The sequence below is a fragment of the Geotrypetes seraphini genome, chromosome 8 (assembly GCF_902459505.1).
Source record: "Geotrypetes seraphini chromosome 8, aGeoSer1.1, whole genome shotgun sequence".
Taxonomy (NCBI): Eukaryota; Metazoa; Chordata; class Amphibia; order Gymnophiona; family Dermophiidae; genus Geotrypetes; species Geotrypetes seraphini.
The window spans coordinates 24,731,151-24,747,861 of NC_047091.1; the positions used below are offsets into that span (position 1 = coordinate 24,731,151).

At 44.3% G+C, this 16,711-nt stretch overlaps 1 protein-coding gene across 4 annotated transcripts in view; it reads left to right on the forward strand.

Annotated features, from left to right (window-relative positions):
* KCNQ4 (potassium voltage-gated channel subfamily Q member 4) overlaps positions 1-16,711 on the forward strand; it is a 109,577-nt gene that overhangs the window by 56,504 nt on the left and 36,362 nt on the right. For all 4 annotated transcript variants that reach the window (XM_033956855.1, XM_033956856.1, XM_033956858.1 and 1 more), the window contains exons 2-3: positions 12,905-12,995; positions 14,226-14,352. In XM_033956855.1, coding sequence (XP_033812746.1) covers positions 12,905-12,995; positions 14,226-14,352 — 218 coding nt within the window. The remainder of the gene's footprint in view (positions 1-12,904; positions 12,996-14,225; positions 14,353-16,711) is intronic.

A 16,711-nucleotide genomic window follows, 5' to 3' on the forward strand; every position in this document is an offset into this window, starting at 1 on the left:
GCCCTAAAAAAGGTTCAAAGAAGAGCGGCCAAGATGATAAAAGGGATGGAACTCTTCTCATATGAGGAAAGACTAGAGAGGTTAGGGCTCTTAAGCTTGGAAAAGAGACAGCTGAGGGGAGATAGGATTGAAGTCTACAAAATCCTGAGTGGAGTAGAACGGGTACAAGTGGATTGAATTTTCACTCCGTCAAAAATTACAAAAACTAGGGGACACTCGAAGTTACAGGGAAATATTTTTTCACTCAGAGAATAGTTAAGCTCTGGATGTGGTAAGAGCAGATAGCATAGCTGGCTTTAAGAAATGTTTGGACAAATTCCTGGAGGAAAAGTTCATAGTTTGTTACTAAGAAAGACATGGGTGAAGCCACTGCTTGCCCTGGATCGGTAGCATGGAATGTTGCATCTCTCTGGGATTCTAGAATCTTGCTATTCGTTGAGATTCTATATGGAATGTTGGCCACCGTGAGAATGGGCTACAAGGCTTGGAGGACCATTGGTCTGATCCAGTAAGCTATTCTTATGTTTTTATGTTCCTTGGTCCCACAGAACCTTTTGCTTCCTCCCGGGTCTGTGGGATGGATTTCAGCAGGTGAAGACTCTACCTCCTTGTCAGCAGCTTCCCCCATTTCAACATCTGGGTTCTCAGGAAAATTGGTGCTCTCTACTAAGTCCTCCCCCTGGAAAGTTCTGAGCCTCCTTTCATGTTCCCACCCCAGGTTATCCCTGGGAATTGCCTGATAAGGCTTCTCTGTTCTTCATGAGGTGTCAGTCTCCTCCCCCCCCCTTCCTTCTTGGGCTGCTGTTAACTTCTATGGACCCAGGTGTTGCCCTTTTCTCCTTCCCCTGGGAAACTGAAACCCAAGGCTTAGTTGAGCAGCCAAACTCTCTCCTGCCTGTTTGTGAACTTTTACTGCTACCAGCTTTACCTCCCTCTTTTGGGTTTGGGGTGCCCTGGCATCTTCTGGGCAAGGAATATAGGTCCCAAAACTTAGCTTCTCAGGGGATACTGGGATTTTAGACCGCTCTGTGCTACCCTTCCCCTGACACACTATCAGATGGCATTTTACACCACCACTAGTATGGGATTTGCACTCTCCGGGAATACTTAGTGGTGCTGCCCAGTAAAACGCTTCAGTACCTGCGGATAGTCCTCAGAAGGTGATTAAGCAGCAGTTGCACTTGACCACTGAAAATGCCCAGTTAGTGCCTACGCCGGAACTGGCTATTATAGGCCAGAGTCGGCACTTAGCTAGTTAAGTCCTTTTTTATGTGGTTCGCCATAGCCACTTAAGAGCTGAACATTGCACTTAAGTGGCTGTGTTTTTGCGGTTTGCATTCAGTGCCAGAGCCTCAGATATCCTAGCAGCTCAGTGCTTTTCTCTTATGGGATATTCATAGCGTGTAAATGCAAAGAGCACATATACATGCGTGGAGCATGGGCGGGACATAATGTACTCTAAGTTATATCTGCCCCCCTCACCACCACCATATTTCCCTTCTATGGGAACTCAAGTAATTTGGAACGTGAGGACAGTCTGTATCCCACAAATGACAAGATGGTTTGGATAGGCTGGAGTGAGTTTCGAAAGCAACTCCAGTAGTTGGAACCAGGAGATCTTCTACGGTCTCTGCCCCAGAAATGTCAAAGAAAGACAATTTAATCATGAATGAATAAAGTGGCTGACTGTTGGGCAGACTGGATGGACCATTCGGTAAGTTGGTAACTGCTGCCTTTTAATACATTACTAATCAAACAGAAACATAGAAACATGACGGTAGATAAAGGCCCAATGGCCCATCCGCAGTATCCACTATCTCCTCCTCTCCCTATTGGCTAAGGCTCTTAACATTTGCATTGTGAGGTCATAGAACTTTATAGTTATAGAAACATGATGGCAGATAAAGGCCAAATGGCCCATCCGCAGCATCTACTATCTCCTCCTCTCCCTATTGGCTAAGGCTCTTAACATTTGCATCTCCTTTCCCTATTGGCTAAGGCTCTTAACATTTGCATTGTGAGGTCATAGAGCTTTATAGTTATAGAAACATGATGGCAGATAAAGGTCAAATGGCCCATCCGCAGCATCCACTATCTCCTCCTCTCCCTATTGGCTAAGGCTCTTAACATTTGCATCTCCTCTTCCTATAGGCTAAGGCTCTTTACACCTGCATTGTGAGGTCATAGAAACATGATGGCAGATAAAGGCCAATTGGCCCATCCTGTCTGCCCATCTGTAGCATCCACTATCTCTTCCTCTCCCTAAGAGATGCCACGTGCCAGTCCCATGTTTTTTTGAATTCAGACACAGTATTTGTCTCTACTACTCTACTAGGAGATTATTCCACTCATCTACCACCCTTTCTGTGAAAATGTTGCACTTACTCGCAGTCTGTAGCATATGGGTTACATTGCCCAGCTGCTCTTACAGAATGCCCTCATTCTGCACTTTTTTTTTTTGGTGGGGGGGGGGGATATGATGTATGTGCATAGGGACATGGTACATATATGTGCTAGTGTATGTGTGTGTGCAGTGTTTTTATCCCCCTGCTTTCCCTTCTTCTCGTCCTCCATTTCACTGCATCCATATCTATAAGTGCTGTGCTGGGTGCAGTTCAGAGCCTTCTGGCTCTCTCCAGGGACACTGTCTATCATGCCTCTCCTTATTAAATATTTAAAATAAAGTGTTTGCAAGAATGGAAGGGATTTGATTTGTTTCTACTCAACCCTTCCATGGTACTCCAGGGCTGCCTCTATTTGGGGAAATTAATGAGCTCTTTAAAATGACGCATATGCTTTTCAGTGTGGGGAGCAAAGCAGACAAGGAACAATCTTCTATTTCTACGTTCCTCACTGCGCAGAAGCAAATGAATGACGTTCCAGTTTCCCCAGAAAGACAGCAGTAGAAATGTAATTCCCCCTTTATCCAGAGTGTATACAACAGGGACAGAGTCTAGGACAATTCATCACAGCAGTTTCAACATGATGAACTGGCCACGATGAATCTGATTCAGCGTTTGGGAGGGGGCAATGCCCCCCCTACGCCTCCCAAAATTAGACCTCCAAGTGTCATGGCTGAGGCGTCCCTAGAGAAGATAGAAGGCAGGTGAGTGTGAGACCACTCTCGCCTACAATTCCCTCCTCCTGTTGCTGCCGCCGGGACCGCAAGCTCAAGTGTGTAATTTTGGAAGCATGCAAACTGTAAGTTTCCAAGTTTATTTACAGTTTGATAGACTGGCCATCATCGAGTATCTGGTCAGTTTACAATACTAAAATAGGAATTTAAGATAGTTAAAATAAAAATTGGGCAGTACATGGACAGGACAAAGACAATAGGAAGGTGTTGAGGGAGGGGAAAGTTCAAAAAATACATCGAAGTTAAAATAAAAATTAAGGGTGGGACGGCGGGGTGGGGGGGGTTGTTATTTCTTAAAAGCGGTTCTTAATATACGTTGAAAGGTCTAACTTGTATTTTGGTAGGCGTCTTGGAATAGAAAGGTTTTGAGTTTAATTTTGAATTTGTCAAGGGTGTTTTCAAAGCGAAGGTTTGGACAAGTTCCTGGAGGAAAAGTCCATAGTCTGCTATTGAGACAAGCATGGGAGAAGCCACTGCGTGCCCTGTATCAGTAGCAAGAAATTTTGCTACACCTTGGGTTTTGGCCAGGTACTAGTGACCTGGGCTTGATGGACCATTGGTCTGACCCAGTAAGACTATTCTTATGTTCTTATGGCATGGTGTTCCAGAGGGATGGGGCAGTAGCAGAAAAGTTGGTGTTTTGAGTGTAAAAAAGGTCTTTGATTGAAGGAACAGTTAGAAGATTCTGGTCAGGGCCTGAGAGGATGCGTAGGGGGTGAGATGTTTGTCTAAGAAGGATGGAGAATGGGTCAGCTTGATTTTGAATGCGAGTAGGAGGATTTTGTAAGTAATGTGATGGGAGACTGGCAGCCAGTGTGGTTCATGAGTTCCTATCGCTGCAGGATGGAGGACAGTAAACCAATCATGCAGCTGTACTCCAGGGCTTGGGGGTGCAAGTCGATTACTTCATCTACCTTACTATTGGATGACAGAATGGGATGAATCATCGCAGCTGCGGTGAAACAACCCGTGATGAAATGTCCCATTCCAACAGGGGCAATGTGTGTTTCACAAACAGAAATGCACATACACATGTGTCCCACGGGCCACGTGTTGAGGACCACTGGTCTAGCAGCTGATGGGAAGTTTGACCGGGGAGCCCCTCAGAATCCAGGTCTAGCCCACAGATTTCTCTCTAGTCCTCTTTCACGGTCCTGGCTCAGGTCTTCTTACTGTAAAATGTGTGTGTCTGTATATAAGTAATGAGTGTGCATGCATGCCATACCAGCCAGCAGATTAACTGTTCCCCTTAACTGTATCCATGCCATCCTGTTTTTCTGTTTAGATTGTAAGCTCTTTGGAGCAGGGACTGTCTTCTTTGTGACTCTGTGCAGCGCTGCGTGCGTCTGGTGGCGCTGTAGAAATAATTCATAGTAGTAGTGTGAAGAGTTTCAGTCTTTGGGAAGCAGAGCTGAGATTGTGATGTCATAATGCCTCATTCCACCAATAAGAGCCAGCCTCATCAGTGATGTCACAATGGCTTGATTGTTCTATACTTGACTCACTTCTGATGCTGTGAAGTCATAATGCCTCATTCCACCAATAAGAGCCAACCTCCTCATTTATGTCACAATACCTTGATTGTCCTGTACTCCCCTCAGCCCTCCAACCCAGCTAGCAGGTTAACCGTTCCCCTTAACTAGATCCATGACATCCTGTTTGTCTGTCTTGTCTGTTTAGATTGTAAGCTCTTTGGACCAGGGACTCTGTAGAGCATTGCAAGCATCTGGTAGTGCTATAGTAGTAATGGCAGAAGAGGAGAGCTCATGATTTTCATATATGGGGGGGAGCACATTAAGTGGAGGAACAGTAGAAAAAGTAGTCAGTAAAACACTTGGACACTTTGCCTGGTTTCGGTGGGATAGAATTTGCAGGGCCCGACCTACTTCCCTTCCAGCCCTTGGCCAGCATCTCTTGAAGAGGTTGCAGTTGATTTAAAAGCCAAGGGGAGGGGTCCAATAAACCTTTCTCGGCCCACGCCTCCAAGCTCTCTCCCAGCCTATTCCTCTGGCAATGTGAAAATCAGCTTTAGCTAAGGTGGTTTCCCTTAGATTCTACTCAGTCAGTCTTTTCAGAAGGCAGCAAATTGCCACTAACTGTTCTCAGACGACATGGAATGAGGTCTCAAGCTGTGTGAAATGAGACCTCCAGGAGAGCTTTAGTCACCCACCAACTGTGAGTGTCAAATGATCGCCCCAGGCAGCTCCTTATAGATACTTGCAGTCAAAGAAATTGTTCAGGTTTAGACAATTACAGATATTGGCCATGGATCCCTTTTATTTTTTGTTTAAATCTTTATTGATTTTCAAACTTTGATAATGCAGTACAATTGGTAAATCATAAATACTGCATGGAACGCACTAACTATATAATTATTACATTAAACAATCATTTACTCCCATCCTCATCTTAATTATTAATACAATAATACATATGATGTGATCTCAATATTATAGTGAAATATTTTAACTCCTCAACGTACATTTCCTTCCCCCCACCCACCCTCCCTGGATGTGTAAAGAAATGTAATGAAAAGGGAAGAAACACGACCCTTACTGAATGCAACAAAAGTAGTCAATGGACTCCATACATCATTAAAGGACTTACTAGTCCCCAAACGTTCCGCCATCATTCTTTCATAGTTATATGTGGTACACACATTTACCCACCAAAAAGTGTAATTAATCCTGTCGTGGTTCATCTGGAGTACTGCGTACAATTCTGGAGGCCACATTACCGTAAAGATGTGCTGAGAGTCGAATCAGTACAGCGAATGGCTACCAGGATGGTCTCGGGGCTCAAAGATCTATCATACGAAGAAAGGCTGAACGAATTGCGGCTATACTGTCTCGAAGAACGTAGGGAGAGAGGAGACATGATTGAGACGTTTAAGTATGTCACTGGTCGTACTGAGGTAGAAGATGATGTTTTCCTTCTTAGAGAACCCTCAGCCACAAGAGGGCACCCGCTGAAAATAAAGGGCGGGAAGTTTCATGGCGACACCAGGAAGTACTTCTTCACCGAAAGAGTGGTTGACAGCTGGAATAAGCTCCCAGTACATGTGATCGAGGCCAGCAGCGTGCCAGATTTTAAGAACAGATGGGATGCTCATGTCAGATCTCTACGAGGGAAAAGGTCATCAGAGAGCGATTAACTAGGGGGGTGGGTCAATGGAGTGGGCAGACTCGATGGGCCTTGGCCCTTTTCTGCCGTCACTTTCTATGTTTCTAATTGAACAGCTATTCCCGTCATAATCAGGAATAGGCGACTTTTATACTTGTCTAAAGTAGGCTTAACATGAAGTAACGTACCACAAATTACCACCTCATAGGATAAGGGGATAGATGACAAGATGATAGATGATAGATGATAGATTTATTTAATTGACTTCCAGAAACTAAGTATCAGTGGACAAAAATATAACAGATGATCCAAAGTCCCTGTATTAATATGACAACGCCATATTGTCTATTTTTTGTAATCGAACTGGGGTCCAAAAAATCCTATGTAATAAAAATAACCATGTTGGTCTCATAGATGCTGACGCTGTACATTTCAACCTCCAAGTCCAAATTTGTGGCCAGCGAGACACAGAAATATACAGTTTTATCTCGATGCTCCAAATATCAATAAGACTATTTTTTGGCTTCTTATTTAAAAATTCAGAAATCAGTTTGTACCACTGAGCGGCCATGGATTCCTGCCATTAATCACACCAGAGATGCGACAGTTTGGCTCTTGGAGGGTGATGCCATCTAGGAGTGTATTTTCCTTATTTGATCAGGTATCTGAGGCTGGAGTGGGGAAACGTTGAAAGCAATTGGGCTCTGGCACTCCAGAGCTGCTTCAAAAGTGTCAATCGGACCCAGCTCCTTATCTCTATTGTGTGATTAATGCTGGTCTGGACCAGGGTCTTGAGCCAGTTTCTCCGAAGAAACCTAGCATTTTCTCCCTTCTTGAAAAGGAAAGTTTAAATCCAAAGGTATCAATCACTACAGAGCCATTTCTAATTGGCGCTTTGGGTTATGTTATATCTATAGTGTAAAAGCTGCAATATCAACTAAGCTACGTATGTCCTTTTCACTCAAGTCCATCCTGTCTATACTGTGAATGTACTTTTGTAACCCGTTCTGGGCTCCTTTGGGGGAGCGAGATGAATAAATAAAGTAATTACAGTACTTCAAACGATGGTAGCCAAGTTGATTTCTGGAGCTCAAAAAATCTGATGACGGTTTCAAATGTTTGCGTGGGGAAATCAGTATCTGGCTGTTCCAAAATGTCTGATTTCCTTATAAATCCTCTCAATGATCTTGTCCCTTGGATTTTCTTTGCATTTCTCCCCACACAGGTCTTTCAGCTGCCTGGCAACAATTTTAGGCAAGTCTTTATTTTAGATCTTGGGCAAAAGTAGAATGATTTGACTTATAGTAAAGGTGTCAGACCTGGCTTCTGAGTTATGCAGCTTCCTACCTACCCCTCTGTACGTCAGATTTCAAATGACTCACTTTTTCTCCCTCCTTAAGCCTTTATTTTTTATTGATGTTTTAAATTGCAATGTTATAATGCATTTGGTTGTAAACCTCTGTGATAGTTTGGTTAGTCCAGAGGTAGGCGATTCCGGTCCTCGAGAGCTGGAGCCAGGTCAAGTTTTCAGGATATCCCCAATGAATATGCATGAGATCTATTTGCATGCACTGCTTTCAATGCATATTCATTGGGGACATCCTGATACCCGATTGGATTCTGGCCCTTGAGGACCGGAGTTGCCCATGTCTACCCTAGTGCAGGGGTAGGCAATTCCGGTCCTCGAGAGCCGGACCCAGGTCAGGTTTTCAGGATCTCCACCATGAATATGTATGAGATGGATTTGCATGCACTGCCTCCTTGAGATGCAAATCTATCTCCTGCATATTTATTGTGGAGATCCTGAAAACCTGACCTGGCTCCAGCTCTCGAGGACTGGAATTGCCTACCCCTAGGTTAGTAAAAAAAATAAAATAATTAAACTGGCTGTTTCAGATAAGCTGAAAATGGTTATTTTCTGGTTGCTTTGGGGGTTCAGTGTGTAAATGTTGGGGTTTTTGGAAAGGCCCTTTATCTCTAGTAATAACTCTTGGGGGTGGGGGAAGAGTGTCTCCAAATGAACCTCAGGGCATATGGCGTACGATCTCAGTCTCATATTTACTTCATGCCAAAGAGAGCTTCCCTCTGGCGTTCACAAGGCGTTACAAGTATAGGAACAAGGACGAGTTTTCGGTGAGAGTTGTGCTTTCATTGGAAATTGGGGGGTTCACTGAGAATTGGACTTTTACTGGGAGTTGCACTTTTCACAAGGAGTTGCACTTTTCACTAGGAATTGGACTTTTACTGGGAGTTGCACTTTTCACTAGGAGTTGCACTTTTCACTGGGAATTGGACTTTTACTGGGAGTTGCACTTTTCACAAGGAGTTGCACTTTTCACTAGGAATTGGACTTTTACTGGGAGTTGCACTTTTCACAAGGAGTTGCACTTTTCACTGGGAATTGGACTTTTACTGGGAGTTGCACTTTTCACTGGGAGTTCTGTTTGCTCTGTTTGTTGTTTTAGTTATATTGATTGGTTTGTGAGACAAAGATTCAATTCGTACATCTTTACCCATTTAGATAAATTGATCCTTCTCTTTAGTTAAATCACAGCTATTAACTGAACATTCAGATTTCAGGAGGGTAATTTTCTGGAGTCCTTTACCCATGGAGACTGATTGCTACAAACAGAGCAGCTCTTAGCCAGGCAAAAGTATCCACAGTATTCAAGAACGGAGTGAAATGGAGGCAGGTGCAGGGGCTGTCGAGGGATGCCTCCTCATCAAACCTTCAAACGTGCTTGAGTTGCTTTCAAGTGAGGAAGCAGGTGTGAATCTCTGCTGCTGACACTTTTCCCTGGGTGGTACTGAAAGGAAAGTGGGCTCCCACGTTCCCTGGGAGAGCTGGTGCATAGTCAGACCCTAAGGGGGGGGGGGCCTTAATTTGTGGGGGAACTCCAGAGGTGTTCTGCTCCAACCCCTCCATTCTAGGCAGCCCAAAGGGAAGGGGAGGACGTGAGCCTGGAGCAGTCAGTCCCTCTTCTCCACAGTTCCTTTTGGTCTAAACACATTTGAGAACTGTCCCTTAAAGTCCCCCAATTCAAATCCACTACCTTTGGAGTTTGGGCCACTTTATGGCTAGTTCTGGGCAAAATGTTCATGCCGCTGGCCCAATTTGACTCTCGGTATAGGAAAGATGCAGAGTTAGAGCAGCTGCTGGGTTCGGATAAGAAGACCTGTGGGATTAATACTGAAAATAATTCCCGCCTGGTAAAATCATGCAGACTGTTATTCAGCGGCACTCTGGTTAATATCTGTGCTGCAAGACCAAATCAAAGAAATGGGAACAAATGTCCACCCCACAACATACTCCTGAACCCACAAGAAAGGTGGACTCTGTGAGACCAAAGTAACTTATCCTAATCTTCTCATGTAAAGGAGGAAAAAAGGCCTGAGGGAGTGGGACAGCCTGGGCCAGTGAAAACCTCCGTTGAATCTTAGCTCAACCCCCCCCCCCTAATATAATCAATTGTAAACATTCCTTGAAGAATGAAAATATGTCTTAAATCAATTGATTAAATTCTGATTTCTTCATAAAAGTTTGTTTCTTTAATCCATATTATAGGTTTTTTAAAATTATTATTTATTCAATTTTCTATACCATTCTCCCCCTGTCTGCCTGTATCTTCCTGTCTACCTACTGTCCTCCTGTCTGTCAGCCTGTGTCCTGCTGTCCCCCTGTCTGCCTGTTTTCTCCTGTCTACTTGTGTCCTCCTGTTTGTCTGTCTGTCAGCCTGTGTCCTGCTGTCTTATTGCCTGGCAGATTGTGGGACACTGCCATCTACTGGCAAACACCTGTAGCTGTGGCTGATATTAATGATAAAGTAGAAAGTTTTATGGCATCAAATCATGTTTGATACAGAGAAGAACATAAAAATAGTCATACTGGATCAGACCGAAGGGAATTGATGGGGAAGGCCTCTTAGTGGACCCTACCTGCCCTTCTAACCATTGTCCCATCTCCCTCCTCCTTTTCTCATTCAAGTTGTTTGAATGTGTTACTCATCGCCTACTATCTTGACTTTTCTTTCATCTCAAGGTATTCTTGATCCACTACAATCCAGCTTTTACCCTAGTTTCCAAGTTTATTAGTTTCTTCTTATACCGTCTATCCCAAGTATCTAGATGGTTTACAGTAAAAGATTTTAAAAAATATAATCTAAAATATTAACGGGGGGGGGGAGGAGAAGATAGACAGACTTGACTGACATGAAACAAGGAGGGAAGGCTGGGGAGGGGGAGGTAAAGTTACAATAAGATTATAATAGAAAGAAGGAAAGGAAGGGAAAGTACAGTAGGTGAGGGAGTCATTTTTCTTGAGCTTGGAAGAAGCATCTTGAAATAGGAAGGTTTTTAGTTTAGATTTGAATACCATTCAAGATGATTCTTGTCTGAGTTCGTTGGCCATCACATTCCACAGTGTCGGGGCCATAACGGAAAAAACTGATTTACGGGCAGTATCATAAAAGATTTCACGAATGGAGGGGATTACTAGAAGGTTTTGAGAGTTGGATCATAGAGTTCTTGAAGAGGAGGAATGAAACCCTCTACGTTCTACAGAAACAGCCCTTGCTAAAGTTTCCAATGACCTGTTTATGGCCAGCGGAATGGGATGATTCCTCATGGCCTTTTCATCGTGGGATGTTTCAGCGCAGCTGTGATGAAACAGCCACGATGAATCATCCCATTATGAGGAGGTTGGGCTTCATGATACCTGCAGAGCGCCAACTGTACCGCAGATGCTGCAGCCCCGGCAGCTGCTTATACCCCCAGGGCCCAGGCTCAAAGGACACAATGCAGCAGAGCAGTGGTTCCCAGCAGAAGGTGGTGTGAACCTGGGAGGGGCATGGGTGGGGCAGTGTTGTGCACACAGTTTCTAGAATACTATCAGTTAAAGGCAGTCCCCCATTTAAGAACCCTCGACTTATGTCAGACTTTAAGAATAAATGGGATATCCATGTGGGATCCCTACGAGGGTCAAGATAAGGAAATTGGGTCATTAGGGCATAGACAGGGGGTGGGTAAGCAGAGTGGGCCCTGTGATTACAATGTAACAACTGATTTAGGGTAAATGACCATAAATAAACACAACAGATACTCCATGAAAGCAGCTGCCAAAGTGCTATTTTTTCTTGACTTTTTAGTAACTTCTGTCCATCTCACATTTCCTCTCTCTCCATGTCCACCATCTTTCTCCTGCAGTCTTATCTATCCTGTGTAACAAACATATCCCTTCTATATCCTGTTCCTTTTCTTCCTCCTGTTTCTACATCTGCCCTCTCATATTCAGTATTTTCCTTCTGTGTGTGTCTTGTCCTGTCCTGCATTTCATCCTCTTTCTCCCTGTCCCCATATGATCAGCATTGCCTCTTTGTATCTCTATCCCTTCTTCTTCCATGCCCATCACCTGTTATGTCTCCCTGTCCCTCCCCTTCTTCCTCCTGCTGTAGCCCTTTTCTGCCGTCATCTTCTATGTTTCTATGACTTGTACTTTTGAACCGGGTCCTGCTTCCCTCTTCATTTGCCAACCTGACCCTCTTCCTCCCTTCCCAAGGTGCCCCATGCCCTCCTTCTCACTTGCCTTCCTCTCATGAGTGTTACCTCCTCCCCGCTGTACTTTTGTTCTCAAAGCCACGGCTGTGGGTCCTACTTGTGGCCCACAGCTGACCCAGAAGGCCACGTGTAGGACCCGTGGTTGCAGCTTTGAGAAGAGAAGTATAGCAGGGAGGAGGGAGATGGCCAGAGTAAGTAACACCCACAGGAGGAAGGCAAGTGAGAAAGGAGGAGGAAGGGCACATTGGGAATGGAAAGAAGGAAGAGGGGTGCGTTGGGACACAGAAAGAAGGGAGGAAACTTCAGACAAAGGATGGAAGGAGGGAGGGGGCATGAACTTGGGACACAGAATGGAGGGAGGGAAAGAGATGCTGAGATGAGGGAGAGAATAGATAGGGAGAATGAACTATTGGACATGGTGATGGGAGATGCATGGGGATGAGAGATGCGAGGGAGAAGTATTGGATGTGGTGGTGGAGAGGGAACAGTGGGACGGATGAAGAATGAAAGTGTCAACCTCCTCTCTTTTCTTTCTATTTAAACTACAGAGGACTGTTTCTTTCATGTTTTTATAGACTGGGTACTGTACAGGACCCAAGTTACATACAAATTCAACTTAAGAACGGTTTAGAAACCAGAACCCGTTCTTAACCCGGGGACTGCCAACAGCATTCACTTCAGCTGCTGAGCTAGTGTTAAGTGCTCGCTCGTCAATTCAGATGTGTAACTGCTGACAGGGCTAGCTCAAGTGATAGTGCCACTTGCTTTGGTGCTTCCCCTACCCCATAACACCCCCTGTGGAATTCAGCATCTCTCCCTTTCAAGCTGCTGCTGTTTCCGCCAGCAACCAACATCAACTTTATAAACGGCTGAGGGAACAGTGCCAGACTGGCAGGGAGGGGGAAGAGGAAGGAGACCAGGTGAGGTCAGAGGTTGGGTATTTTCACTCCGTTAGTCACCGGTGTCCTGGGCCCCGGCCGTACATGGTCCACTTGTTAAGCCGGCCTGATTACTGATATAGAATTTGGGAGTTTGGGGACAGACCCTGCAGAAAGGAAGTTCATTTCTTTCTCCCTTAACTTTTCTCTGCAGATTCCTGCTGGTTTTCAGTTGTTTGGTCCTGTCTGTCTTCTCCACCATTCCTGAGCACCACGACTTGGCCAATGAAGGCTTGTTCATCCTGGTAAGACTCCAGTCTAGATGTATGGACATTTGACTAGTGCCATAAGATGTCGCCTCCTGTCCTGTGAATAATAGCAAGGGTTAGGAAGATTCAGGTAGTGAAATACAGGGAATACCATACAATGTACCACTTTAATCATCCTCTGATCATGTAGCTGACTATAGGGTAGTGCGCAGGGCTCCAAAAATCTTCCAGTATATTATATATGCAGTATAAAATGAGCTGGAAGGTGCAATTGACCCAAGACACCCCTAAACTATGATGGGACCCACATAGATAAATAAATAGATCTGGCTCAGGCCAAACAAAAAGGAATGTGAACCAGAATCAGGATCAGAACCAACCCAGACAGAACCCAAATTAGGACTAGGAACACCCTCAACTGCAGTGGAATCAGAGCCAAGGGCACAGCTGGGATACCAAGGGGACCCCAAACCAAATTTCTGAACCTTCTGAACTGGGCTCTGGATACAGCCCCATGGAAGACTCTTCTGAGCCTAAACCCCACTCATCCAGAGAGGGACATACTTCCAAGAACAGGAGAATGAGCGCAGAAAGGTCTTCCTCCTCATCAAATGCGACTTTTCATAAGCTGTTATAAGAGGTTGCATCAGTCTTCCTAGGAGCACAATCCTGACACCTGTGTAAAGAACATACACAGTGCACAGACTGGCTGGGCCATTTGGCCTTTATCTGCCATCATGTTTCTATAACCATAATTCTCTATGATCTCACAATGCAGGAATAGGAGATGCAAATGTTAAGAGCCTTAGCCAATAGGGAGAGGAGGAGATAGTGGATGCTGTGGATGGGCCATTTGGCCTTTTCTCTGCCCTCGTGTTTCTATGTAGGTACTCAACAAATATTCAGCCAGGAGCAGGGGGCACATGCCCACGGTCCCCTCCTCCCCTCACCCTTTGTGTCTCTTGCTTTTTGCCCCATCCTCTCTCTCTCCTTTCCCCATCCTTAGTTCAGTGCTGGGAGGGTAGAGGTTGATGGTGCTGGTGTGTCTCACTCAGGTTACTTCAACAGCTGCCACGTATCCTATTTCCACCAACACGGCATGAATTCCAGATATGGCAGAACAGAGCAGGGCATGCCATTAGCCGACTTGGATAATCAGTGTTGTGGGTCAAAGAGAATTTTGCCTCTTTGTAAATAAACTCCAGGAATGCTTACATCTGCGTTTTGAATATGTAAATAAATCTCCTCCCCTCTCTCTTATGGCAGGAGTTTGTTATGATCGTGGTCTTTGGGACGGAGTACATCATTCGGGTCTGGTCTGCTGGTTGCTGCTGTCGTTACCGAGGATGGCAGGGGCGGCTGCGTTTTGCCAGGAAACCATTCTGTGTCATAGGTAAGATACAGTGACTCTATCATCTCACTGCTCACACCCTTCCTCTGTTGACACCTTCTGCTACAAGTCTCTGCTGCCTCTCTTTGCCATAGCCCCTGTACTCTGCTGCACTGAGGTTGATAAAACATAGAAACATGACGGCAGATAAAGGCCAAATGGCTCATCTGCAGTAACCATTCTCTCTTCCTCTCTCTGAGATTCCACGTGCCTGTCCCAGGCTTTCTTGAATTCAGACACAGTCTCCGTCTCCACCACCTCTTCCGGGAGACTGTTCCACGAATTATCTACCACCTTTTCTGTAAAAAAGTATTTCCTTAGATTACTCCAAAGAAGAAAACAAAGCTACTATAATCATGTTGAAAAGCCTCTTGAAAAGCTTTAAATCTTGAAAGGTTAATTTTTTAAGAATGGATGTTAAGAGTTTAAATATGAATTGAAAAAGGTGTGTTGGGGAGGGGCTTGGACAAGATGGCAGCCTGACGTTTCTACAAAGCCGTGCATCATTGAATGAGTTCGATCATCCTCTTATCTTGATTTTAGAAAACAGATAAAAACTCAATTATTCAATAGGCTGGGTTCTTAATGTATCTTATTATTTAACTTAACAGCTTTTATTCCATTTTAAAAATAGTCTGTATTTTCTCGCATTGTAAGTATTTTTTCTTATATCGTATGCATTTAACTTGCCGAATCTCAAATGATTTGTATTGTATGTACCATGCTTAATTGTTGTGAACCACCTAGAACTTTCGGGTATGGCGGTATATAAAAATAAATTATTATTATTATTATTATTATCATCATATGAACCCGGGTCTAGAGTTGTGTTACCTGGCCCAATGGATCGTTTTATGGAAGAGAAGGTCACTTTGATTCTCAAAAGTAGTAGTTGAGAAGGAAAAAGAGGTTAGCTTTCATAAACAACAAAAGATCGCAGAAAGAGGAAGACAGGCAAAATATCTGGAAAAGTTAAGACAGGCTGGTCAAGTAATCAGGAAAACAAAGATGCAATTGGAAGAAAAAATAGCTGAGTGTCCTCGATATGGGCCCCAAAGTGACAGACTAGATCAAGAACTGGTTGAGCGAAAGGCAACAAAGGATAATAGCCAACAGAGATCGCTCTGAGGAAATGGATGTTATCAGTGGTGTGCCTCAAGGGTTGGTTCTTGGGCCTGTTCTTTTTAACATTTTTATAAGCAATATTGCTGAAGGACTGTCAGGTAATATAAATAAGAACATAAGAATAGCCTTACTGGGTCAGACCAATGGTCCATCAAGCCCAGTAGCCCGTTCTCACGGTGGCCAATCCAGATCACTGGTACCTGGCCAAAACCCAAGGAGTACCAATATTCCATGCTACCGATACCTTTTCTAGCACCACTATATCTTTCTTGAGATAAGGAGACCAGAATTGGACGCAATACTCCAGACGAGGTCACACCATGGAGCGATACAGGAGCATTATAACATTCTTAGTCTTGTTAACCATCCCTTTTTTAATAATTCCTAGCATCCTGTTTGCTTTTTTGGCCGCCGCCACACATTGGGCGGAAGGTTTCATCGTATCGTCTACAGTGATACCCAGATCCTTTTCTTGGGCGCTAATCTACAAGGTAGACCCTAGCATCCAGTAACTGTGATTCGGGTTATTCTTCCCAATGCGCATCACTGTGCATTTGTTCACATTAAGGGCTCCTTTTACAAACGTGCGTTAGGGCCTTAATGCGCAGAATAACGCATGCTAAAATGCTGCGCGCTAGTCGCTACTGCCTCCTCTTGAGCAGGCGGTAGTTTTTCAGTTAGCGTGCACTAATCCGGTGCGTGCGCTAAAAACGCTAGCACACCTTTGTAAAAGGAGCCCTAAATTTCATCTGCCATTTGGATGCCCAGTCTTCCAATTTCCTAAGGTCCGCCAGCAATATTTCACAATCCACATGCATTTTAACAACTTTGAACAGTTTAGTGTCATCTACAAATTTAATCACCTCACTCCTCATTCCAATTTCCAGATTATTTATAAATAAGTTAAATAGCACCCAGTACAGATCCCTGCGGCACTCCACTGTTTACTCTTCTCCATTGAGAAAAATGACCATTTAACCCTACCCTCTGTTTTCTATCCGATAACCAATTCCTTATCCACAACTGAACTTTGCCACCTATCCCATGACTCTTTAATTTTCTCAGGAGCTTCTCGTGAGGAACTTTATCAAAAGCTTTCTGAAAATCTAGATACACTATATCAACTGGCTCACCTTTATCCGCATGTTTATTCACACCTTCAAAGAAGTCAAGCAAATTTGTGAGGCGAGATCTCCCTTGGCTGAACCCATGCTGACTCCGTCTCATTAAATCATGT